We start from the raw sequence: 26,162 nt of genomic DNA, 5'->3' as shown, positions 1-26,162 counted from the left end.
TAAAAGAGAGAGAGTTGTGTGAGAGATTAAGAGTTTTATTACTCTTGTGTAATTAGTGAGTGAGAGATTGGGTGTATTGGGGTTCTAGATAGTGAGCCAAAAGATTACAATACTTGTAATCCTCATATCACTAGTGTAATATTTTTCTTCTGTCTTCGCCCGTGGACGTAGGCTAAAAGCCGAACCACGTAATTTCTGGTGTCCTCTTTTGTGCCTGTTCTTTGTTTTTTTCTAATTTCACTTTAGCTGCGTATCTGCTTCACCCATCAATTTCCTAACAAATAGCATGATAAAGAGATAGGGTTGAGATAAGAAAAGTAGAGTAGAATTTTTGGAAAGTGCGAGATAACTATTTTATTATTTTTTTCTGTAATTTATTTTATAAAATATTGAGAACATGTCAAACATGTTTTACAACTTATAACGGTGAACCAAAGTTTGTTTTCTGCGTTTTGTAATTTGTTTTTATGATATAAGCTACCGATTAGTTATTGCACTTGTACTTTGGAAACAAAAACAAAAACAGTTGTTATAAAAGTGTATCGAATGGGCCCTTAGATTTCACAATGTTGTAAAATGATTTTTCAGCAGTTTACATTATTGTAAAAGTCTTTGAAATCCCGAATCCGCATTTTAGAAAATGAATATGCAAAATAGTTTATATATATATATATGTATATAAGCAGATGATTAGAACGATTAAAAATCAAGAAGAAATGATTATCTGTGATGGTTCTAATGTTCTATATGCTACTTACAAAATTTAAATTTGTATGCTAAATGTCAGTGACATTACTACAAATTACAAAATGTTCAGTGGTTGCTTATTTTATTATCGCAGTACCATATAGTAAATTATTTGAAGTCTGTCTCTATACTAGATCAATTGATGACATACAACTTTTGAAAGTGCACCATCAACTACACGGTTTCTTAAAAATTAGATGTAAAATCAAACCAATTTGAACTTGGTATTTAACTTGCAAACCTGTATTCACGTATTCTCTTGAGGTCTTCTCATTAGATATTTTCAACCTTATTTTTTTCAAAGAAGAACATCAATCTCCCATTGGATTTGTACTAAATTTTTCATTAAAAAAAAAAAAAATTAGTCGAGCAAATTGAAGACCATAAAAATGATTCTGCTTTAAAACCAGTTTTGCTAATGAGTCATTTCTTCGAACAATTAGACGACAATCCTTAAAGAAATTCTAGAGAAATAAAATTTGATTGTCGGAAACATACGATGATATTCTAAATATCTAAGTATTAATTATCTAATACGTGACAGTCTTCACGTTTATATATACAACACAGAAAATCAAGTGCAGACAAAAATGAATGCCACCCCATAAATTGAAAACTTTTATAAGGCTTAATTCCTGTGAATTCAAGAAAAATTAAAAGAAAAAAATGTTGACCTCATAACTTGGCTCGCTAAGCTAATTTTTCTTTCATATATATATCAATCCAAAGAAGCAACACAGATGAGTGTGCAGGTTTTTGTAGAGGAATCCAAGGAATCCCAATTGCATATGTTTCCTGTTTGACCGTGAGTCAATTTAAAAGAAAATTAAAGTTTAGAAGAAAGAAAAATTAAAAGAATTTATGGATAAAATATCAACTAAAACAATTATAATAAAAGGAAGGGAATCAAAGAATTTACCGTCATTTTTAGACAATGAATGTTGTCCATTAGCGATTAGCCTACATGCATTCGTGATCAAGCTATAAAATCAAGCACAGGCCATGCCAGGGCAGGTAATAAAGATATAACCAACCAAACAAATAGCTAAATAACCATTTTGTGAGCCGCTAACTATCATATCAAAGAAATTCAAAAGAAACAAACCTCTGTAGTCAAAGAAACAAACCTCTGTAGTCTGTATGACTGTATCATCTGGTCGCCCGCATAAATCCAAATCTACTTTTGGCACTACAAAATCAAATAAACAACATTTAAAAGTACAAAAAAAAAATCTGCAAAATATGGGCTTGACATGTCTTTGACTACGGCCACTTACTCGTAATGACTTCACTCGCAGACCATAAAATTTGTTTGAAAATGTTCAAGAAAATGTTTTCAATTTAGTTTGTTCCTACACGCTCATTCTCTTCAGAATAAAATATTGATAAAACATGTAACTTTCAGAAGCATATAAGTAAGAACACTTCCCCAAATTACTACAATTTCATGCAGTAGAGGTTGAAGAGTTGAATCCCACTTATAAACACAGTTCAGTTGTTTTTAATAAAATATCTACTTATAGAATAGGCACAGGATCGTACGAAATCGATGTTAAACATATGCAAAGCCTAGGATAAAGAGCACATTATTTAAAATATATATATATATAATTAAAAATTGACGAAAAATTGTAAGAGCACATTATTTCAAAAAATGTAATTTTTTATAAGAAAAAAATGTAGTATTAAGTCATCCCAAAAAGAGAAATAGAAGACATAAGATCTCTCAGTTGACAAATTAATTCAAGTACCATAAAGGATTACCAGTACCAACAGTAGAGAAAAATCGTATGGGGGTTAACAATTTATCAGCATGAATGAATAGAGGAAATACAAATTTGAATAGCATAATTTTCAGCAAGTGTAAGATTTTCTTTGTTTTATTTCTTTAGAGAGAGAGCCAGAGAGAGATTATTAAGAGTAATAATAAAAAGATAAAGAATTAGAAATTAATCGAAGCATTGGACTTACTGAAGAAAATGGAATATAAGTAAAAAAGTGACTCAGTTGTTACGGACTGTTGATTTGATCTCTGCAAATTCTCTTGGGACTTGGTTCCAACTCCTCTTCATCAGAGGTTCCACTTGAGCTGGCCATATCATCCAATTTCCAACTTTCGGTAGCAAAATTGAGAGTAAAAGTGTTGGGTTTGTTCTCGTTGGGATTTGCATATACCGCACACACCCCACAACAAGTCACCGCGTTGTCGGAATTTGAGAAGAAATTAAATGAGACAGTTGTATGGAGGTTATCATCAGGAAACCCAACATTCCCGCAGGGACGAAATCCAAGCATGACATGATCTATTTTAGTTATCTGATAACTTGCCATAACGCAACAGCGACGAACATGTTTCGTTCCAGAGAGAGTCTTCATTTCAAAGCTGTATCGACAGCCGACGTCAAACTCAGCCCATTCCGAATCAGACCGTTCAAGAACAGCACAAAGAGCAAACCCGACTAAGTTTTGACAACAATGCTGAGGCAGTTGAAGAGTTATTTGAGATCCTGAACTTTGATTGCTGAACCACTCTGGAATTTCGCTCCCAGGTAAAACTATGATGGGACCCTTGAGTATACAAGGTTCCTGAAAAATGAAAATAATGATTTCAGATGTAACAAAGAGGGAGAGAGGATCAGAGAGATAGAGCTAGCAAATGAGAAAGAATTGCGTACAGTCAATTCAGAAAATAGCCTCAATGATGCAATTGCCATATGCTGAATCCTAAGTTGTGAATCTGCCAAATTCTTGTTGTTTGCTTCGTTATCTAGTTTCATTGAATTAGTAAACCAGAACTCAATGGACGAACTGACATATGCCCTTTCATTTTCATCATAATGTGAGTGTTTCGATAGCTTTTCAAATACGGATGCATCTACTTCTTCCAGAGATGACGGAATCTCTGGCAAAGATTGGAGTCGCTTGCAATTACTTGCGTCTAACCATTTCAAACTTAGTGAGAGCTCTGGTAATGACAGAAGCATATTGCATTTACTCAAGTAAAGATATGTCAACCGTGAAAGTTGCATGATACTTGCTGGTAAACTCTCAAAGTTGTTTTCACATATATCTAATTCTTTCAATGAGGATAGACAGCCTATCTCTTGCGGGATAGCTGTTAAACCACATCCTCTTAAATCTAGCCTGTCCAAAGAAGATAAACCCGATGATAATATTGATGCAGGAATTGTCACCAAACTTCTGCATCCACTGAACGAAAGTACTTGAAGTGGGTTTGAACCTGAAAGAGAGGATGGTAGTTGACTAATGGCTGATCCACGTGCACCGATGTACTCAAAAGATTTTAAATTGCAAATGTTATCTGGCAAATTATCTTGTTCAGAGCAACCCTCCAAGCCCTGCGTTTCATGCCCTTGTACATTGTCGTATGAAGACGGCAGCTCTTGAATTTCCATCCTTTCCAAAACAATGTAATCTAAATGTTCCATTTTCTCCAAGATTTCTGAGAAATTCTCAAGGCTTAAACAGCCGTTAAGATAAAGCTTAAGAAGAGATTTCAATTTATAAAGATTAGCTGAAACCCTCTTCAGCCTTGTGCAACTAAACAAACTCAAATTTTTAAGATTAGTTAGACACTCTATTGACGAGGGAACTTCTTCTATTGCAGTATACCACAATTTTAGCTCTATTATATTCCCAGAAATCTGTGGAAACTCTGTGAGATTAACACAAAATGAGAAATCAATAGTTATTGGGGAAACAAAATGAATGCCTCTTGGAAAGGACCTAAGACTTTCACAACCCTTAAAACACAACATACTAAGATTGTTGAAATTCTCGATTGATGAGCGAACACAAGCCAAGTCTCTACAATTCAAAAGATTTGTTCTCTCAAGATTTGGGGTTTCTGATAGGTCTAACATCCTAACAAGTTTTTGGGAATGGCTGATGTCAATATATTTTAACTTGAAAGCTTTCTGCAATAAAAGATAAACAAAGACTATATTAAATTAGTTCCACCAAATTTCACATTTTGTTCTATACAGTTAAAGAAAGAAAAATTAATTAATGTTTTGGTACCATAGAGAACACCATACCTTTTCTCCTTTCCAAATTTGCTCAACTTTACTGTAAGGTAAATTGAGCTCAATAAGATTTTCTGGTTCAAAATCAAATGGCAGCATTTTCAAAGAATATTCGTGCCAATGTAGATATCTCAATTCTTCAGGAAGATATTCCAGACCTTGGTCAAGATGCAGTTTAGAGCTCATAATTGGAATATCATTATGCTTGGGCATATAGAATTTAAGCAATCTCAGATTGGACATATTTACAAAGGCTTGAGGATTTAGATGTATGTCATTTATCTTGGACAAATCAAGGAAAATGCCTTCAACTTTATCGGTCCCCTTATAAACAAAAGGAAAGGAGTCAGCATAAATGTAACTATTGAAAAATTGACTAAGGGCTTCCAAATTAAATATAAAATGTGAATTGTTTAATTTTATTATTTGTTCAATACACACGCACACAAAAAAAGAATTTTCAATACGGAATCCCGTACTTCATTAAAATGCATGACGAGTTTACAATGTTGTAAACGTACTACTATGATGTTATTGTAAACTCATCTCAAATTTTAATAAAACAGAATTTGAAAGCTAATTCTCTCTCTCTCTCTTTCTCTATTTATATATATATATATATATATTTGTTAGCACAAATCCTCATAAAATTTGCATTTAGCGTCCACATCTGAGAAGTTTTATATATATACATATAGTAAACATGAATTTGGAGAAGGAAATTAATGGTGCATATAGCCTCATAAATTAAAAGTCAAATAAATAGATATTTACCTTATTTTTCTTTAGCACATAACAGACATCATTGTGATCCCACAACCTACTACGTTTGCCTGGTTCTTTGGCAGATTCTTGACGAACAATTGTCTGACCCATTTCTTGCAATAAATCATGCATTTGTAGCTCGTTCTCATCTGATATTGTAATGAGTGACTTATTAACAAGAATGTTCAATCCATCATGTATAGACATTGGATCATCATGTATCCTTGTCATGAAGTCTATATCTTCTCCTTTGAAGAAACATGCAATGTCTATAAATATTTCCTTCACTTCTGAATTTAGCTCATCATAACTTATTTTCAACACCTTATAAATACTAGGTTCAGAAATCAATTTCAAGTTGTTCAATTTATCTTTCCATTGTTGTTTACTCTTATGATAAAGGGAAGAGCCCAAAACTTCAAGAGCTAATGGATTGCCATCAGCATAGCACACAACTTCCCGTGAGAGCTCAAGAAGATCACGAGAGCGATTGTTTTGTCTAAAGGCTTTTCTACAAAGGAGCTCAAGAGCATGGTTGTATGTCAACTGCTCGACCTCATATACACTATTCACTCCACATTTATCAAGAACTCGTTTATCTCTAGTCGTTATAATGATTCTACTTCCAGGACTAAATCCACCTACCCCATTTGCTAAACTTTCTAATTGTGTGAATTCATCATGGACGTCATCAAGAACAATCAACACTTTCATCCGCCACAACCTTTTCCTGACATTTTGGGGAATAGTGAGAGTTCCTATTTTGAGATTTTCTCCTAGCACTTGAGAAATAACCTCATCTCGAACATGTATTACCCCTATTTTATTTGATTGTTCTCTGACGTTTGCCATGAAGCACTTGCCTTGAAAGTCTCTAGAAATTTGGTGGAAAACAACACTAGCAATGGTTGTTTTACCGATACCGCCCATGCCCCAAATTCCTACAATTCGAACATCATGAGATTCGAGACATAGCAGTGATTTCATTTCCCCAATTCGTGAATTTAATCCAACGAAGCCATCTGAATCAGTTGTGTCATACATATCTTCCAATTTCTTGGAAATATCCTCAACAATTGTTTCCACAAGTTCTGCCTCTTTCCTAGCAACAAGTGTTTTGAAGGATATAATAAGCAATGATGAGTTATATAACTGACCAAGCTGGGCTATAAAGAAAGTTTAAATGTTTTTTTATAAGGCGGTAAATGATTATGGATAGAAAAAGGTTGTAAAGGAAGAGTTAAGAGTTACCTGGATTCAGTGGAATCATATCCAGAAAAATTTGATGCTTCGGTCAATACATCCCTCCATTTCTGAACCTTATCTGGAAAATTGTTTTCATGATGAACAAAAGCTTTTTCAAAAGTTCCCCTCTGTTTGCGCACATCAGATGGATCTACTTGATAGAAAACCGGTATCACAATTTGGCCATTCATTTTCTTGCAGTCAAGAATCTTGACAAGTTCATTGAGGCACCATTTGGAAGAAGCATAGTCTTTTGAGAAGATGATTATCGAAATATCTGATGTTTCGATTGCATTTGAAATGGCAGGCGAAATCTCATCTCCTTTCTTAAGTTCTTCATCGTCAATGAAGAATTGTATTTGTTTCCGATGTAAAGCCGCAGCCAGATGGCTAGTAAAGCCATTACGGGTGTCCTCCCCTCGGAAACTAAGGAATACCTCATATTTGCTTTGAACAGTAAGGCTAGATGATGAAGCCATGGATGAAGCAAATTTTTTGAATGAACATAGAGAAAGTGAAATATATGACTTTCCTGCCTTGAGCTTTCTTCGCTTTTGCTTTCTCCTTTCTTCAGAAATTTCTTGGAGCTTTTCGAAAGGAACGTCAATGTCATTGGTCTTAGTTTTCTCTCTCTTCAATTATAGTTTTTATTGACCAGGATCTGCTTCACATTTATTATACCTCGAACTGCAAATTCATATTTTTAATTTGTTCTTTCAAATACTTTCAATTACTTTCAAATTTATGGACTGAGGCATGGCTATTAGCAGTCTTTTAAGTGTGTTTTTTTTTTTTACTTTGAAACATCAAAGCTGTTCAATTTGGTTAATATCGTAGTATGAAATTGTTATGGAATGAGAAATAGTTGTAAACAATCTTCCAAGTGTCTGTTATTTTTATCGAATGAATAAAAATTTTTTCTTTGAAACATCAAAGGTGTTCAATTTGGTTGACATTGTAGTATGAAATTTTATATTGTTCTTCAATATTTTGAATGGAATGAGTTATTTAGCTTTTTCTGGTTCTTCAAACTAATTAATTCAAAATAATATTAGTTAATAATTAGAAAAATTTAAAAGTGAAAGTTACCTATATACCATATCAGTAGTAAAAACACAAGCACGGCCATCTATCATGACCGATTCTTTTCTAACATTATTTCCATGATTAGTAGGTTTTTCATCCTAAAATTTGTCAGAAATATGAAGTTATTGGGGTGTTGAAGATAAATAGAGTACAAAATTAAAGGGAAAAAAATTTAAACTTCATCATTGTTAAGTCCATTATTTATAGAGTTGGCATCTTATGACAAATCTAGTTAAATTAAAATTTTATTATTGCATATTTTGTAATAGGGATTAATTTATTAAGTCCCTAATTTAGTGAGATTCCAATTTATTAAGAATATTTGTTTCCTAATTTAATTAGATGTCTAATTTAGCAAGTCAATTAATGTTGTGATTCTTTAATTAATTGGCACATAAGATATATTTAGAGTAAGAAGTTGGTTCAAACATTAAGTTTATTAAATGATCTAGATATTTCTTTGGAGACAAACAAGGCAAGAAGATCATATTTATTCCTATTCAGATTTGTAGGAATTATAAGAGGAAAGAAACTCTTATTTTAGAAATAATTCAAGTCTTTTAAGACTTGAAATTTTTGTGAAACCCTGATACCTATATAAAGAGAGGTATTTCACAATTGAATTAGTACAACACAGAGCATAAAGCTAAGAAGCAAAATTTGGCCTCTTCTCTAGAGAATCCGGATTTGACACATAATATTGTGTTGATTTGTTTTCGTATCTTCTTTATTTAAAGTTTTGTAGCGAGACTATTTCTTTTCATCTTTGTGGATCTTGTATTACTAAATATTGAAGAATTGAAGAATTGCTATCGATCACTTTGCGAAGTGCCTTGAGGATTGTGGATCAAGAGGGGTAACAATTATTCAAGAGAAGTAGATTCAGTCTAAGGTTGAGTAAGCTGTATGGTGATAAACTATAAGTAAGAGTCTTAAGTTTGGTAAATTCATAGGTTTTAACATCTCAACTTAGTGAATTGCTTTTCATTTGGGCGTGCCCTCGTGGATGTAGGATTGATTAATCCGAACCACGTAAAAATCTCGGTGTTGTTTAATTTCTACAATTTATTGTGTTTTGGAGAATTAATATTTTTTATGCGAATGAACAATAACTGTGAATAGTTTCAGTGAATAGTAACGGTGTACAATATTTTCAAAAATTAATTAAGTTGTTAATTCTAGGGTTTTAACTACCTACATCTATTTACAATATATCTAAATTCCTTTCAATCTTCTATTGAGTATGGCAAGCTAATTTCTTTCATGATTACAAAAGTAGAGTATACAATATTTGTGAGGAGATAATAATTTAAAAAATTAAAAAAATTAGGGTTTAAGAAGTTAGATTAGCTAAATTAGATAATAATAGAAATTATCATGTAGATACACTTAAAAGCTATTACTCTTAAACATTTCATATGAGGATAAAATAGGTATTGGCATAAAAGTGACTAGTGGGAGCTTATGAGATATAATGAAGGGGTCAAATATCACCACTTTTTTTTTCATTTTTTCTTTCAAATACTTTTAAATTTTAAGCCTTGAATGTACTTCCAAATTTTAAGCTATCAAAATATTATATAAATGTTAATCAAGTCACTTTTAGCTCTTGAATAACTTTGAATGATTTGAGCGTGCGACAGCTCGAATAAATTGAATCAACTGGTTTAATTTGATACCGGTTGTAGCATATTTTGCTAGAGAAGAGTATTGATTCTAAGTTATCTTGATAGATATATATCTTAAATACGTAATAATTTTATGGTTTCTTTACTCAGTAATCATTCATGACATTATTTTGACTGGGGGAAAAGTCACCTACATCCCTAAGGTTGGCTTAAATATTCATATAGATCCTCTTGGTTTCATAAATAGTCATGCATATTCATGCATATTCTATTTTTACTATTATAACCTTTGATTTTAACAACCTAAAAATTGACTTTAAAATGAATTTATATAATAAACACAAATGAAAAAATTAAAATCATATAATATATAAAATAAGATAAAACTTAAAAATTATTTTGAATGATCGAAAGGTTATTTTAATATTATTAATCTATCATACTTTTTAATAATAATAAAATCTATTTGACAAATTGCAAATATTAAAATAATTGTACTTAACATTCAAAATAATTTTAAAAATTTATATTATTTTAGTAATTATGTCAATATTAGTATAAATCGTAAATTCAATTTTTGGATCGATGGATTTTAAAATTATATGTGTTATATATAATTATATGTGTGTGTGTGTGTTACTTTATCAATTATACTAATAATTGGGATATACTAATAATAGCTTAATATTAAATATAGTTATATATATGTGTGTGTGTGTGTGTGTGTTACTTTATCAATTATACTTATTATAATATTTTATTTGTATTATCTGATGTTGTATTTGTTATTTTTATCTTATTACTATTTTTTATTTATTATGTCTATAATCAAAGCGTATAATAGTCATACAAAGATGATATGTGTAACCATTTATGAAGCTACTGGGGTCTATTTGACCACTTCTTGCCTATTAATAAGATACATCTTTTGCTTGGACAAAAATTTTCTCCTGTTGTTTTTTCTCTCATAATCTCAGTAAAATATATACTTCGGCTTTCTTGTGTTAAAAGTTTGGTTCGTATAAAGTACTGTATGTGCTTTTTTTAAAAAGATTAGGTTCGGAATTATTGGAACAATTCCTTATGGGGGAAGAACATGCTCTCTCCTAGTGAAATAAGTGGCAAAGATTAAATTTTAAATTTTGATGTTGACAATCAAACCAGTTTTTTTACTTTATTTTTCACTAGATTTGAAAGAATAGGAAAGAAGACAATCCTAACCCCTTTTGCTTATTCATATTGTCGATCATTTCCTGTCTCATTTCCTCTTGGTTTCCTGTGATATCCATGGGGCTTTCCTATTCATTTAAACAATTATAAAATGCCAACTAATCTTCTTTTAGGTGATGTTTGGTTGGACGGAGAGGATGGATGAAAGGAAAAGAATTCAAACTTTTTTGTCATTTCCTTTGTTTGGTTAGCATTACTAGACCGAAATTTCTCTCAGACGTAATTCATCTTCCGGTTGATTGAGGAGTTGAGTTTACAATAGCGGAATTCGACTTCCGTTATTTTTAAAGGTATGAATTACCAATTTTTACCCCAACTTATCAGCTGAACATTGTATTATGCAATACCTTTTTTCCTTTTATCCGGTAACACTAATTAATTTAACTTCAACATTTTATAAAAAACTTTTGACAAAGGTTATCTACCTTTTTGTTTTGAATATCTACCGTTGAATTATACAAGATTAATGGATGAGACTTTATGTCAATATTTGAAATTAAAAATTTAAATTAGAATAGTTTGTCCTTTTTTAATACTTTTAAATAAATTCTTCAATCTAATATGACCATTGAAATTTGTACAAGGTAATCTCAAAATTAAAGGAATCTGAAATCTAAAATCACTTTCAAAATAAGTAAATACGGATGAAAATCACTGATTAAGAATAATATATTATGTGGCTGAAGCTTTCTTTTTATCAATCTACTTTCTACCCATTAATTTTCCTACGACTTTTCCGATTCAATTCTTGGGGTTTCCATGGAGTAACTTTCAATAAACCATAAAATCAACTAAGGGGTCATTTTCTCGAACAGTTAGATAATAACAAATTCAATACTTACAATTAGGAGGTGGGCCTGCATAAAACTTAAATACTTCTACGGTCTTACTTACTAGTTTCTATTCTATTTCAATACTTACAATTAATGCAGTACATACATTTATTAATTAAAAAAATAGTAAAAAATTACGAATTGATCTGAAAATACCTTTTAATTCATATCCAAGATTTTTCCTAATCCATTTTAATGTGAAGACATTTAATTTTATGCATAATGTTAAAAAAATTGATTTCATAATTATATTGGTTATATATATATATAGGGTGCTCGGATTCGGGATTAAAATTCAGAATTAACACTGTAAATCCGTCTCGGAATTTAATTTGAATAGAAAATTTTTCTATATGTGTGTGTGTGTAATTCATACAATGTTGTAGCGAGTAGATAGTAAAAGAATAAAAATTAAAAAAATAATATATTTAATAATAAATATTGATAGTTTAACACTAAAGGATAAAATTATCGAAGTAAAAAATAAATAATACTTTTCTTTTATTAGAATTCCATGCCAAACCAAATAAAAGAACTGGAACTGTTCTTCCTCTTCTCTTTTTTCCTCTCTATTTCTCTCAATTCATCTCCTTTCCTTTCTTCTCATTTCTGCAAACCACAAACCACCACTAGTTTGCCAGCTAATTTATACTCTATTAGACTATTAGTCATGAAATGCAACTATGCATTTGTTTATTATAAAATTAGAAGTTGAAAATGCAACTATGAATTAACAACAAATTGATATGTGCTTGACATATTCTTTTTAACTGCAACTTCCCTTAATTATAAATTGGAAACTTTTTAGCCCTTTTAACCTTACTAGACAGCTTCGATCCTTCAACTAAATTCAAGTTTTTTCAGTCTCCTTACCAATGTCGAAAAGACTAAAATATCCTTCAGGCATCAAATTTTCCCAATAAGACATGAAGATGAAAAGAATTTAGTCTGTGACCATTCTAATGCTATATTGATTCTATGCAAGACATTACAATTGCAGGAAGAAGAGGATGAAATCATGAAACAGAGAATTAATTAATCTTGCGAGTTTGGAAAAGTCGATGTAAGAATGAAATTGATAGATATGGAAATAGTAATATATACATGTCAAGTGCTTACAGCTTTCTTGTTTCCTTTACTTCGGGTTTCCAATGAGGGGAACTTTCAACAAACCATAAGAAATACAATATCAACCAAACATTGTATTATGCAATATCTTTTTTGTTTTTTCGGGTGAGACTAATTAATTTAACTTCAACTTTTTAAAAAATACTTTTGACACAGATTATCTACTTTTTTATTTTGAATATCTACCATTGAATTATACAAGATCAATGGATGAGAATTTATCTCAATATCTGAAATTAAAAATTTAAATTGGAATAGTTTATCCCTTTTTGAATGTTTTTAAATAAATTCTTCAATCTAATATGACAGCTGAAAAATGTACAAGGTAATCTCAAAATTAAACGAATCTAAAATCCACAAATCAATTCAAAATGTCCAAGTAAATACTGATGAAAATCACTGATTAAGAATAATATATTATCTGGTTGAAGCTTTCCTTTTATCAATCAGCTTTCTACCCATTGATTTTCCCATTACTTTCCAGTTTCATTTCTTGGGGGTTTTCATGGACTAACTTTCAATAAACCATTAAATAAACTAGGGAGTCATTTTCTCGAACAGTTAGATAATGAAAAATTCAAAAACAGCTTTGATTTTAACAAATGGGCGGACCATCTAGAACAGTATATATAATTTTCTTTAAGGGAATTAATAAGTTGAAAAAGCCATCAAGAGCAATTATAATATTATGATTTCATGTTTATCTCAGCCGTCACCATCCCCAGCGAAGTACCCCCATACAGCCCCAGTCACCATCTTCTCCAGAATACAACCTCTAGAAGGGAAGCTCTTATCTTGTTTTCGGCTGAACCAAAATCAGAACAAAACACTTTTCTTTAACTACAGAAGATCTTTATATGTCATTATCAACTAAAACACAATATCAAAATTAAGTTTTTTTTTAATTAATTTTTAATATTAAAAATTAATATTATTAACAAAATAACTAATTTTTGTTTATTAAAATACTTTTCTTTTAATTTAATAATTAAATTATTTAATTTACGATTAAGACAATTAAATAATTATAAATTAATTACTTTATTCCAACTTATCCCATGGGCCCCTACAGCATAAGATGAGGCATTATTTGGGCCCTATACTGTGGGTCCATGATGGGACCCACCATAATCAATCCCATGATTTAGTATGGCTACCAAACAGCTACTGTTATTTTGCGTTTGGTTGAAGAAATTGAATATTTAATTTTAACTTAGCCATTCAGCTATTTAGCAAATAAATAAAATTAAATGAAATGTTTGGATATTAATTTAAATATTAATATGAGGTATATATTTTTAATTATAATATAGTTTATTGCATAAAATGATAATATTAATAATTAGACATGAAAATACACATATATACATTTCAAGTGCTAACAGCATTTAATTTTCTCACCAAATTTCTTTATGAATTACCTATGACTTTCCCGTAGCTGACTCCTTTTTTTGTGTTTTTGGAAATTTCTAGGAATTTTTTTATTTAGAATATTATACAATTTTTTTTGGGTGAGAATAATTTAACTTTAATTAGAAAAATTTATCCCCTTTTTTTAATATTATTTAAATAAAATTTTCTTTCATTTTGTCAGTCTACTTTCTACCCATTAATTTTCCTATGACTTTTCGGTTTCCTTTTTGCTTGGGGTTTCCAGTGAGTAACAGATTCCCCTCTCTTATTCAAGCTTGACTTCCGTTTCTCTTGTAGAGAGAGAAATAGATGAACAGTGGAGCACTATCTCAATTGCATCGACCCCTCCCTCACTCTACTAACCCTCTCGCTTCTACTTTCTACCCATTAATTTTCCTATGACTTTTCGGTTTCCTTTTTGCCTGGGGTTTCCATTGAGTAACTTTCAATATATAAATCATAAAAATTAATGGGTCATTTTATCAAACAGTTAGATGACGATATACAGTTAAAAGAGGAAAAGAGAACTCCAATACACTAAAAAGTAAAAAATATTATATTAGAATACGTGTTTTTCCTTTTTTTTTTCGTTTTTTTTTAAAACTCTGTTAGCATGTTAAATTCATCCAAATGTCTGTATTTGAGCACCGCTCAATAGTTGAAAAAGGAATCGACAGAAACTATTACAAATGTGATTGGATGATGAGGGCTTAAAATTTAAATAGGAATAGAATAATAAAATCAGTGGCAGTCGACATATATAAAGATTGAAACTTCGAATTAGACTAATACTGCACACAAAGAATTTCTGAGAACAACACTACTCTTTCAATCATTCATAATAATATATATATCCATTGTTTCTTGCTCGGCGAGATGTGTTTAGTACATTTGCATTGCTGTCAAACTAATCCTATGGCTACAAGCAAATTAATCCAACAGCTACAGGCTACTGCCCAATGTCCTTTCATATAATAGCTCTCATTTGTCCTATTTGCCACTGCATTTAGATAGTTTCTCCAAACTGATAAACATTTAATACTAAACAATGTCAGATGTCTAAATTCTGCTCACATATAAAAGGAAAAATTATCAAGTCATGTTTTATGAGCATGATAAATATACCAAAGTTAATGAGATTATTTCAACGCATAATTCAATATTCATATAGTTTCAGTGAATAAAGAAATTTAACAACTTTTATTTTGTGTAAAAGAATAAACGCTGGGGTTTTTCTAACTCTAGCAATAGCAGAATTTGTGTAGTCCGACAATTCTCTGTCTCTGTTCTTATCATAGTTTTTGGATTTTACTTTCAAACTGATGAGTCAGCAAATTAAATTACCATTGATTCATAATTTGGAGCTGCGTTAATCTTTTGTTGTAATAACCGACGGTCTTCGTGAGCCATGGCCAGAGTATATCTGTGTATGAATTGTTGAAAGTGAATTAAAGGCAGCTTCAAAACGCTGCGTCTTAGCTGTTAGTTTTTGGTTTCATTGCTTATGTCCCACGTGCATAAGTCACGTGACTGAGGTCAAAAAAGTTTGTTAGATGACAAATGAACTCAGCTATAAAATCTTAAAAAGTAAAAACTTTTGGGTCATCAAATGATTCACCAAGACATTAAAGTTTGAAGCACAAAGAGGAGTAATTAAGAATCTTGTATTCCCCATTACATTGTCAAACCAGAAAAAGAATCGTCTAAGAAGATGAAGTTGTCTGTTTGATTTTATTTGTACATCCAGCATCTCTCATTTCTTGAAAGTCCTTCCATCCAAATTAAAATATTAGTAGCAAAAGCCTAGTGCATTCAGTTAAACAACTTATAGCCCAGGAAGCAAACGGAGGATTACAAGTTCACAACACCATTACGAGGATTCAAAATAAAACAACATTCCCACACAGAACATCAATGTAGAGAGATAGACTACCCGAAATGAACATATAAAAAAGCCTTCTATGAAATGCTTGCGTCAAGAGTCTGGCTTGATTTTTCTGCTCTTCATACTTACCTGTGTATACCGTACAAGCTGTGCACTGGCCAAGAAAATGTTTTCAACTTTGTGTATTTTCAAAATGCTTATTTTCTCAGACTAAAAAAAAAAGTTAATTAATTTGAAACAGCCCTCACATGTATCTTGACTCCCTAAGCATTTTGGAGGTTTCTTATATGGTTCCTCAGCAAGATTAAAATCAAAGAAGAAAGAAAAGTAATGTCTCTAACATAACAAAATTATAAATTTGAAAAAAAATAAAAAGATTGCAAAAAATGTAACTTTCAAAACCATATATCATAAGAACACTTCCACAAATTACCACAACTTAGTAGAGACTGGAGTTGAATTCCACATATAGACACAGCCCGCTTGTTTTTGTCTAATGTTAACAATGAAAACAGCAACAGAGGGTTAACCGATGCTTTGACTTATTGACAGATTGCAATGTATTATTAACTGATGCTTTGACTTATTAATTCTGCAACAAGTTAAATAAAAAAAAAGGTATTTTCAAAAGTGATAAGGAATGCATAGATAAAACATCAATCTTAAACAAATCACAATCTAGAATTAGAGCATTTTGGACATATCTAAGAACAAAAGAGTGTTAGGACAAGAAAACTTTTGGTGAGAACCATCACCTATAACCTAGTAACATTCATGTTGCATCACTAAGAATCAATAACAAAATTATGCGGAAGCGTACCTAAATCCATAACGCTAAATTGCTCTCTAGGGTTGTGTGGTTGGTCTTTTAGATGCACACGTTCTCCTAGAGAATCCTTTAAGTTTCTCAGTACTCTCTCTGATGATGGGATGTCAGTAGAGAATAGAAAGATACGTGTGACCTGGGGACCATAACCACCTATATAGACAACTTTTTTCCGTTGTCATTGAGTATTCCTAATTCTGTCCATCATAGAATTAGAATACAATTGAGTCTCTACACATTAAAGACCCACACCATATTAGATATATTAAAGTCCATAAAACCGAAAACCTTAATAGATAGTTGGCATGACTTAAAAGTGTTTAATTTACTCTAAGTATAAGAGTGCTTAGTTATACTATAGCTCGGTGAGTCCGAGGTCGATCTACCGAAAAAAGATTTATTTATTTTTATTTTAGTTTATCTAAAAGAAATGAAAATAAAATTTAAATATATACAATTTAATTTGAACAAAACTAAATTCAAGTTTTTTCAATCTCCTTACCAATGTCAAAAAGACTAAAATATCCTTCAGGCATCAAATTTTCCCAATAAGACATGAAGCTAAAAAGAATTTAGTCTATGGCCATTCTAATGCTATATTGATGCTATGCAAGACATTAAAATTGCAAGAAGAAGAGGATGAAATCATAAAACAGAGAATTAATTAATCTTGAGAGTTTGGAAAAGTAGATGTAAGAATGAAATTGATAGATATGGAAATAGTAATATATGCATGTCAAGTGCTTACGGCTTTATTGTTTCCTTTATTTCGGGTTTCCACGGAGGAGAACTTTCAACAAACCACGAGAAATACAATATCAACCAAACATTGTATTATGCAATATCTTTTTTTTTTTTTCGGGTGAGACTAATTAATTTAACTTCAACTTTTTATAAAATACTTTTGACACAGATTATCTACTTTTTTATTTTGAATATCGACCATTGAATTATACAAGATCAATGGATGCGAATTTACATCAATATTCGAAATTAAAAATTTAAATTGGAATAGTTTATCCCTTTTTGAATATTTTAAAATAAATTCTTCAGTCTAATATGACAGCTGAAATTTGTACAAGGTAATCTCAAAATTAAACGAATTTAAAATCCACAAATCACATTCAAAATGCCCAAGTAAATTGATGTGCTAGTAATTTATATATTATTTTTATATTTTTCTGACTTAATTTTATATTAAATTATATTTTATTATGTTCATTTTTATCTTAATTTTTATATTTTATTATTTTAAATACAATATGGGATTAAAGAGGAATTAAATCAAAACATTCTAGAAGAAATCAACTTGGAAGGAATCTAACAGGGAAAGAAATAAAGATATTTAATTGGAACAAATCAAGAAATATTTAATTTGATTAATAAACATGCGTGCAATCACGTGGAGAACATATATTGTGATTAATTGAGGAAGCAAATATTTTGGCATGGGTTTAAATGGCAAGCACGTGATGGGCCTTGGCTTTAACAATATTCATTGGCCAATTAATTATTGTACAAGTTATGTGCATGCATGCAAGAGGCGGCTTGGCTTTGGATTTAATGCTTTCCATGCAAGGATTTAGGGCGCAAAAATTGAAAGTATTATAAATGGGAGGCAAGAGCCACTTAGCCGAGGGAGAAGAGAAGAGCAGCCGCAAGAATTAGTGGCTAAGAAGAAGAAAAAAAAAAAAAAAAAAAAAGAGAAGCCAAAGCAGCTGTACGAGATTCAGAGGGAGGCTAGGATTAATTCTTGAGTTTTTCTTTTTCTTTTCTCTATTGTCTTGCTTGAATGTTTTCTACAATATTTATGGATTCATTTTATATTCTCATGAACTAATTTATTTTATTAGGATTACGATGCAGCCTAATTATGAAAGTTTAAGTCCATAAATCTATATTATTTTTAGTTTATTATTTAACAGTTGAGTGTTCGTTATTGTGCTTAATGCTTTTAAATATCTGGCCAATATTTGAATGATTTGAGGATACATAATGAGACTGAGAGGTGATTTATGCATTTTTGCTTTATGTAATGGATGCCATGAATTGAACAAAAGACATAGATGTGCCAACGTGATTCGTGCAATTTATTTAAGAATTTCCATAGACCTTAATAAATCTTTGTATATTTAAATTCACATAGAGATATAGTGGGTTAATATGTGAAGGTATTTTTGATATTATTTGAGAGAGGATATTGAATAGATTAGGGAAATTCACTGTCAATATGGGTAATAAACTTTAATAGCATAGATGGAGGATTAAATTGGATTGGTTATGGTGAAATCGGATGTCCTAGTGTCTTAATCTCTTGGTGATTTCTATTTCTGCTTGCATATTTATTTAATTTTTAGTTATTTTATTTTATTTTTATTTTAATCTAAATCCACCTATTCGATTGTTCAAGTAAATTGAGGTTAGAATAATTTTGGTAGCTAATAGGATATACAATCTCTGTGGGACGATATTTTACTCTTCATTATATTACTTATGCCGACTAGTGCACTTGCTAATTTACACAACATAAATACTGATGAAAATCACTAATTAAGAATAATATATTATGTGGTTGAAGCTTTCCTTTTATCAATCTGCTTTGTACCCATTGATTTTCCCATGACTTTCTAGTTTCATTTGTTAGGGTTTTCATGGAGTAACTTTCAATAAACCATTAAATAAACTAAGGAGTCATTTTCTCGAACAGTTAGATAACGAAAAATTCCAAAACAATTTTCATTTTAATAAATGGGCGGACCATCTAGAACATTATATATAATTTTCTTTAAGGGAATTAATAAGTTGAAAAAGCCATCAAGAGAAATTATAATATTTTGAATTTTAAGTATTAATCTCACAATAGCTGTCTTTGAAGTCTTCTTGGCATTACAATTACGCGCCTTTTCCTTTTTTTAAGGGGAGGGGCAGGGGGAAAAAAAGAGCAACTAATGTGAAAAATGCCCAAAAGGCTGATTATTAAGCTTTTTGTAATGAGTGACTTATCGATGAGGACACTCAGTGCTTGAGTCACATTATACTGACGATCATGTAGTAACATTAGCACACGATCTTTACATTCTCCTTTGAAGAAACATGCAATATCCAAAAATATACTTTTCTCCTCGAAAGTAAGTTCCTCATAACTAATTTGCAGCAACTTATAAATGCGATTGGCGCCAGAAATTTATTTTAAGTTATCCAATACATTTTACTAGTCTTGTTTGCTTTTTTTATGAAGGAACCCAAGACCTCAAGTGCTCATGGATTGTCCTCGGTACGCCGGAGCCTCTCTAGAGTGTACGCTAGTATGTTAGGGCCTCCCATTTCAAGCCTTTCTCCTAATAATAGAGACACAACTTGTTTATGTAGATGTACTAATCCAACAACATTTTCTATTTCTTCTCTGACATTTTCTATAAAGTACTTCCCATCGAACTCATTAGAAATCTGGTTAAAAAGAGCTTTAGCAAGGGTTGTTTTACTGATGCCGCCCATGCCCCAAATTTGTGGAAAAATGATAGCCAAGCACCACCTTTTCTAGAAGGTGGTTCCCACCGTTATTGAAAAAAGAAGAAGGATTTGGTGCCGCCCAAAGAAGAGAAAAAAAAGAGAGAAGAAAAAAAAAGATGCCGGGCCGAAGAAGGAAAAGAAAAGAAAAATTAATAAAATAATAATAATAATTAAATATTAAATGAACAGTAGCCAAAACTTTGGCTATAAATAGAGACGCTCCTTCCTCATTTTATTCATTCCATTTTTCTTTAAGTTTCTCTTCTCTGTTTTGTAAAAGAGAAAGAGTTGTGTGAGAGATTAAGGGTTTTATTACTCTTGTGTAATTAGTGAGTGAGAGATTGGGTGTATTGGGGCTCTGGGTAGTGAACTAAAATATTACAATACTTGTAATCCTCATATCACTAGTATAATATTTTCCTTCTGTCTTCACTCGTGGACGTAAGCTAAAAGCCGAACCACGTATTTTATGGTGTCCTCTTTGTGCTTGTTCTTTATTTTTCTTTCAATTTTATTTTAGCTGCGGTCCTGCTTCACCCACCAATTTCCTAACAAAATTCTCACAATTCGAACATCTGACAAGCCTGTACACAGCAGCGATTTAATGCACTCAATTCGTGAACTGAGACCAACTAGACCCTTTGATGAATCACTAGACAGTGATGTACATTCCAATTTCTTTAAAATATCTTTGACAATCACTTCTACAAGGTTCGCCTCAGTCCTAGCAAGAATCATGCATGAAATTGAAAAACAATGAGTGAAAATGAAACAAAGAAAGAATTAGGAAAAAAAAAGTGAAGATATAAGTGATGAATGATGAGAGTTACCTTATCTTCGTAGATTCATGTCCAAATAGATAGGATAATTGGGTCATTATATCCCTCCACTTCTAAACAGTTTCTGTCTTCTCTTTGAATTGTTGTTAAAGTTCTTGTATTTAAGAATGTTGACAACTTCATTCAGGCACCATTTTGAAAAAGTGTAGTCCTTTGAGAAAATGATTACCGAAATCTTTGAACCTTCGATTGCATTCAAAAGGGCAGGCGAAATCTCATCTCCTCTGTTGAGATCTTCATCAATGAAGGTTTTATTTTCTTTCCACACAAAGTGGCATAGAGATGTGTTAGATTTAACACATATGATGGGATGGATTAATCTAACATAAGTGATAAGATAAACTTAGATTTTGTCTAGGATTCTTATAAGATAAAATTAGTATTTTATCTTAATCCTAATTACATAAGATATAGCTTATCAAATAACTCGAGGAAGTTGATTTGAATTAAACTACACATACTACACTTATTGTACTATATAAACACTACATGGGTGAGTGATAGCACGTACAATAGTAATCATAAGAATCAGAGTAACATCAAAAGAGAGTGAGAGAAAAGGGAAAAAGGCAATGGTCTTACTTCTTGAATTGAGGGGATTCTCCAAATATGTGATTGTCCTCCGATCATCAGTGACATAAACTGGTGACGATCTGTTTGTGAAGGAGTGAAGGTTTCTAGCAATCAATTCCTGTTCATTGTGATATGCTCGTGCTAGTTCCTGACAATCCGCTTTTGGAGATTAGAGGGAGCTTATTCTTTATTCTTGTAGATTCATGATGATTTGTTTCCGTATCAACTAATAAGGTATGGATTTGGTTGAACAAAATAAATTGCATGATTTATTTAGAAATCATCATTGGTATTAGAGCTTGTGTAGTTTATGCCCTGATCTTCAGTGCATTATGTATGCTAATATGCCATGTTTTTCCATGAAAATTTGATAAAATCACACATTAATTGTATATGATAATATACATAATGTTAAAGCATGAAATTCGGAACATAATTATGTGAACATACAAGGAGTATATCTGGAACCTTGTTTGATGTAATATGCTATTGAAGAATGAACAAATTGAAACCCTAAGTTATAAACCAGTATGCTTATTTTGCTTATAACTTTTTGTATGTTCATTATTTCTCTAGAAAATTGATATCATTGGAAAAAACTTTTAATTATCTTCGCAACAGTATATCATATGCTTGATTTGGACTTGTAAATTGAGAGAACGAAGCGTTTGAAGTTCAGGTTCGAAATTTGGAATTTTTGTTCAAATTGAAGAAGATGAACAGTGTTACATGTGTTGTCCCAATCTCGGGTATGGTGTGTGAATTTCACCTCTTTAATAAAACAAAAATCCAAGACCAGATTTGAATTCAGGACACGAAAAAAGGGTAGAAGGTCAGAAATGAAAGATAAAAAAAGGCCAGAATCCGACGCGTGTGATAAGGAGAGTGAGACCAAAAGCGGCTTGATTTTAAACCGGACCAAACAGCGCAAACCGAACTAGGTTGCGTGAATCGCGTGAACTGACCCCAGCTGGATGGTGCATTAGCGCAATTCAGTGCGCCAAGCATAGCCGCGTTGACCTACACACGACAATGGTGCATGTAACGCACATGTCGTCTTCCCAACCTCCGATTGGGCGCTGTTTGCGGCAACTGAACCAGAATTTAATTTCCTATTTTTCTATATTTTAAAAACTTATTTTTTGCCTCTGTTTTAATTTTAATTTATTTTTTATTTTTAAGCGTGCTTGGATTTTATAAATAAAATGGTTTTATAGCAATTAAATTCACATAATATGCATCTTACATGTAAGAATGTCATATTCCAGAAGGAGAAAATGTTATGGGGATTATTAAAGTATGGCATAGTAATGTAAATTTATGCATGTCTAGGAAAATTCTATCAAAAAGATCATAAGAGTCTAAGGAAACTAGGGGTGGGCAAAATCGGGTTCGGATCAACCCGATCGGGTTTCGGGTTGGTCGGGTTGGGTAAAAATCGATCCGAACTCCACCCGAACTTAAAACCCGATCCGATCCGATCCGATCCGAATTTAATTCGGATCGGGTTAAAAAGTCGGGTGGAGTTTGGATCGGATCGGATGCGGGTTAAGTCGGGTTCGGATTAAATTTGGGTTATTCGGATGAAATCGGGTTAATTCGGATCGGGTGTAATCGGATCAGATTCGGGTTAATTCGGGTTCGGATTAAATTCGGGTTATTCGGATCAATTCGAGTCAATTCGGGTTAAAATTAATTAATTTGGCAATTTGGCAATTGGGGATCAAACGTAACTTTAATTGAGTTACTCCATTAATTATCTTTAATTAGAGGGAAGAGAGTGAAAGGGAGGAAAAAGAAATTGTATGACTTTTAATAAAATAACTTATAAATTTAGAAATTATGTACATATGTTAAAATATTATTTGTTAGTGGTTTCATATTAGATTATGAAGACCTAAAACATCACGCTAGAATTTCTCCTGTCCAAAAGTTTTTCACAATTAAAAAATGAATTATTTTTTACAAATTTTAATCTTATCCTATGGTCATGTTTGTTCAAAATTCAAAGAAAACCTTAACAACTTGCTATGTGGCACAATAATAAGTCTTAAACTCTTAATGTCTTATAGTAAAAGATAAAACCCATTAAATCTAATATTAAAATATAATAAATCACAAAAAAAGAAAAACCCTCTGCCAAATGGCAGAACTCAATCAGTGGACTGGAATCCACATTAATTTTGTCCTGGGGCCACACGTTGATACTTGATAAGGAAACATTTTTTTTTCTATTTTTTTTATTCTTTTTGGCTTTTTGCCATGGGGACCTTTGGAGAAGTGGAGATACAGCCGTTTAAAAGAAAATTTACATACACTTTGCAATTTGCATACACTTTATCTAATCCAAAAGACAAACACAGCAAACGTAAGGGATTGATTCATTTTCATACTAACTCCAAAATCAATTAAGGATGAGTAGAGTGAAAATACTACTTCCAGACATCAATAATACAAAAATCCCTCCCCCACACCAAGAACTTACATTGTCCCCAATGTAAGATAATCAAAGCTCACATAAAAATTAAAGCGTAAGGATAAAAGTTTAAGGGCAAAAAGAAACTTCCCTGAATTGTGAGCTTTGATCCACATAACGTTTATGGGCTTGGCGGAAATGGTGGGGTAAATCCCACACTCTCGAAGTATGCGGCCAAATTCTGCTCCATTTTGTTCAACTTGTGCTCCATTTTCTCTAACTGAATGCTCAAAGGTGGTGCGGATGTAGAAGGAATAGTTGGCGGGGCAACAGTGTCGTCGTCAAACTCGTCATCAGAGGTAGCACCACTCCTAGCATAAAGCTTCTTCGGAAGTTGAGTGGGTCCTGGTTCAGTAAACTGAAATCTCCCCTCCTTGAATTCGACCACACCTGTTCTTTCAAACACAGACATATCCAAAAATTCCTTTTTGCAAGCAGGATGCAAATCATTATTGTCAGGATCAAGCACACATAGGTTTATAGCTAACAGAGTAATGTATGGACCAAGAAATAAAGTCCTATACCGTTTAAGCACACTTTGAAATTGATCCGCTAACCAAAAACCTAAATTAGGCCTCACATCATTTAACATGCACCTGATAAAATAAAATTCAGTTTTATAGAAAATTCCTGAGTGATCTTTCTTGCCTAAAAAATTATATGCTAAGAATCGATGCACACATTTCAAAACAGGATCACGTAAGAAAGAACTCTTTGATTTACTCGGGTCATAGGCATTGTGATCAACAGATAAATTACGCCAAAGACCATAAGGCTCAAAATTTTCGCTAAAGTCACAAGTTGTTCCTAAATATTCATCACTAGTAGAATAATCATCATCAATGAATCCTAAAGCTTGGTTAAAATCCGTGATAGAGTGTGAAAAATTTCGTCCCATTAACCTAAACTTAATGACATCCGGGGTATGCAAAGTAAAATCATCCGGCATAGTGAATTGAAAAGTAGCATAAACTCCCTAATCAACTCAACATAACCCAAGCAATCAACATCAACAAACTTACGCAACCCAATCTTATCTATCAAAGAATCAAAATTATCTTTAACATTTAATTTTTCAAGAGTCGGGTAATGAATATACTTAGCTGGAAGTATTTTGCGCGTGGAAATATCTTTGTACCTCTCTTTCTCTTGTTGAGTCGCGAATGTGAGGCACCCTCCGAGATTGGATTCCGCAAGTGGCAAAACACTCATGCCTTTTCCATGCTTCGGTCTTTGTCTCACGGCTTGGCGTGAATCTGAAATTATGTTCCATGGAACCGTAGTGGGAGCGGCAATCTTAGATTTCTTTGCGACGGGTGTCTTTTTCGACGACTTGGAAGTAGATGCTTTCCTCTTCGGCATTGTTACAATAATTGCACTCACGGATTTCGATTTACCCGGCTGGAATACAAGGCGTAGGCTGGTTGTGTTGCGCTTGCTGCTCGGCTGGAGCTTGTTGCGCGAGTTGGGGCTGGTTGTGCGCGCTGCTGAGGCTTGCTTTGCGGGTGCTGGTTCGTTGCTGTGTTGCGCGCGAGAGCTGGTTCACGTTGCTGGTTCGTTGCGCTGCGGGGCTGTTGTGCTGCGCTGAGGCTGATTCACGCTGTTGCTGGTTGCGGTGCGCGATGCTGTGCATGGCGGCTAGGGCTGATTCGCGCTGCGCGCGCGGGCTGGGGATGCTGGAGCTTGCTGCTAGTTCTGGGCGTACTCGTCTGCTGCTGTTGGTTGCGCGGTGAAGGCTGGAGCTGATGCTGCTGGTTGCGGCTGGAGCTGATGCTGCTGTAAAACGATAATCAACAGTAATTTTTGAATTAGGGATTTGTGAACAGTGATTTTCGATTTTTGGTTTTTTTTTATAAATAAATATATAAAAGAAAGAAAGGAACGAAAATAAATAAATAAATGATGATTTTCGATTTTTGGTTTTTTTTTTTT

General features: G+C 32.3%; 1 protein-coding gene across 1 annotated transcript; it reads right to left on the bottom strand.

The window, feature by feature from the left end:
- Positions 1–1,247: 1,247 nt before the first annotated feature.
- LOC102613172 (disease resistance-like protein DSC1) lies at positions 1,248–21,219 on the bottom strand. Its single transcript, XM_052436004.1, has 10 exons — positions 21,173–21,219; positions 20,907–21,066; positions 7,901–7,987; positions 6,810–7,435; positions 5,568–6,660; positions 4,806–5,117; positions 3,423–4,685; positions 2,719–3,333; positions 1,667–1,936; positions 1,248–1,542 (listed from the first exon to the last, which is right to left on the bottom strand). The coding sequence occupies exons 1-8, from the start codon at positions 21,217–21,219 to the stop codon at positions 2,758–2,760; spliced, it is 4,164 nt and encodes a 1,387-aa protein (XP_052291964.1). The 3' UTR covers positions 1,248–1,542; positions 1,667–1,936; positions 2,719–2,757.
- Positions 21,220–26,162: the final 4,943 nt, after the last annotated feature.

This window comes from Citrus sinensis, chromosome 3 (genome assembly GCF_022201045.2).
Source record: "Citrus sinensis cultivar Valencia sweet orange chromosome 3, DVS_A1.0, whole genome shotgun sequence".
NCBI classification, from domain to species: domain Eukaryota; kingdom Viridiplantae; phylum Streptophyta; class Magnoliopsida; order Sapindales; family Rutaceae; genus Citrus; species Citrus sinensis.
Note: the sequence above shows the minus strand (reverse complement) of the source record. Positions and strands in the feature narration are given on the sequence as shown.

Coding starts and splice junctions, on each gene's coding strand:
- LOC102613172 (XM_052436004.1), bottom strand. CDS start 21,219: ATGACCCAATTATCCTATCTATTTGGACATGAATCTACGAAGATAAG. Junction 6,661..6,809: donor TATGATTCCACTGAATCCAG/GTAACTCTTAAC, acceptor ACTTGTTGCTAG/GAAAGAGGCAGAACTTGTGG. Junction 5,118..5,567: donor ATGTGCTAAAGAAAAATAAG/GTAAATATCTAT, acceptor TTTGTTTATAAG/GGGACCGATAAAGTTGAAGG.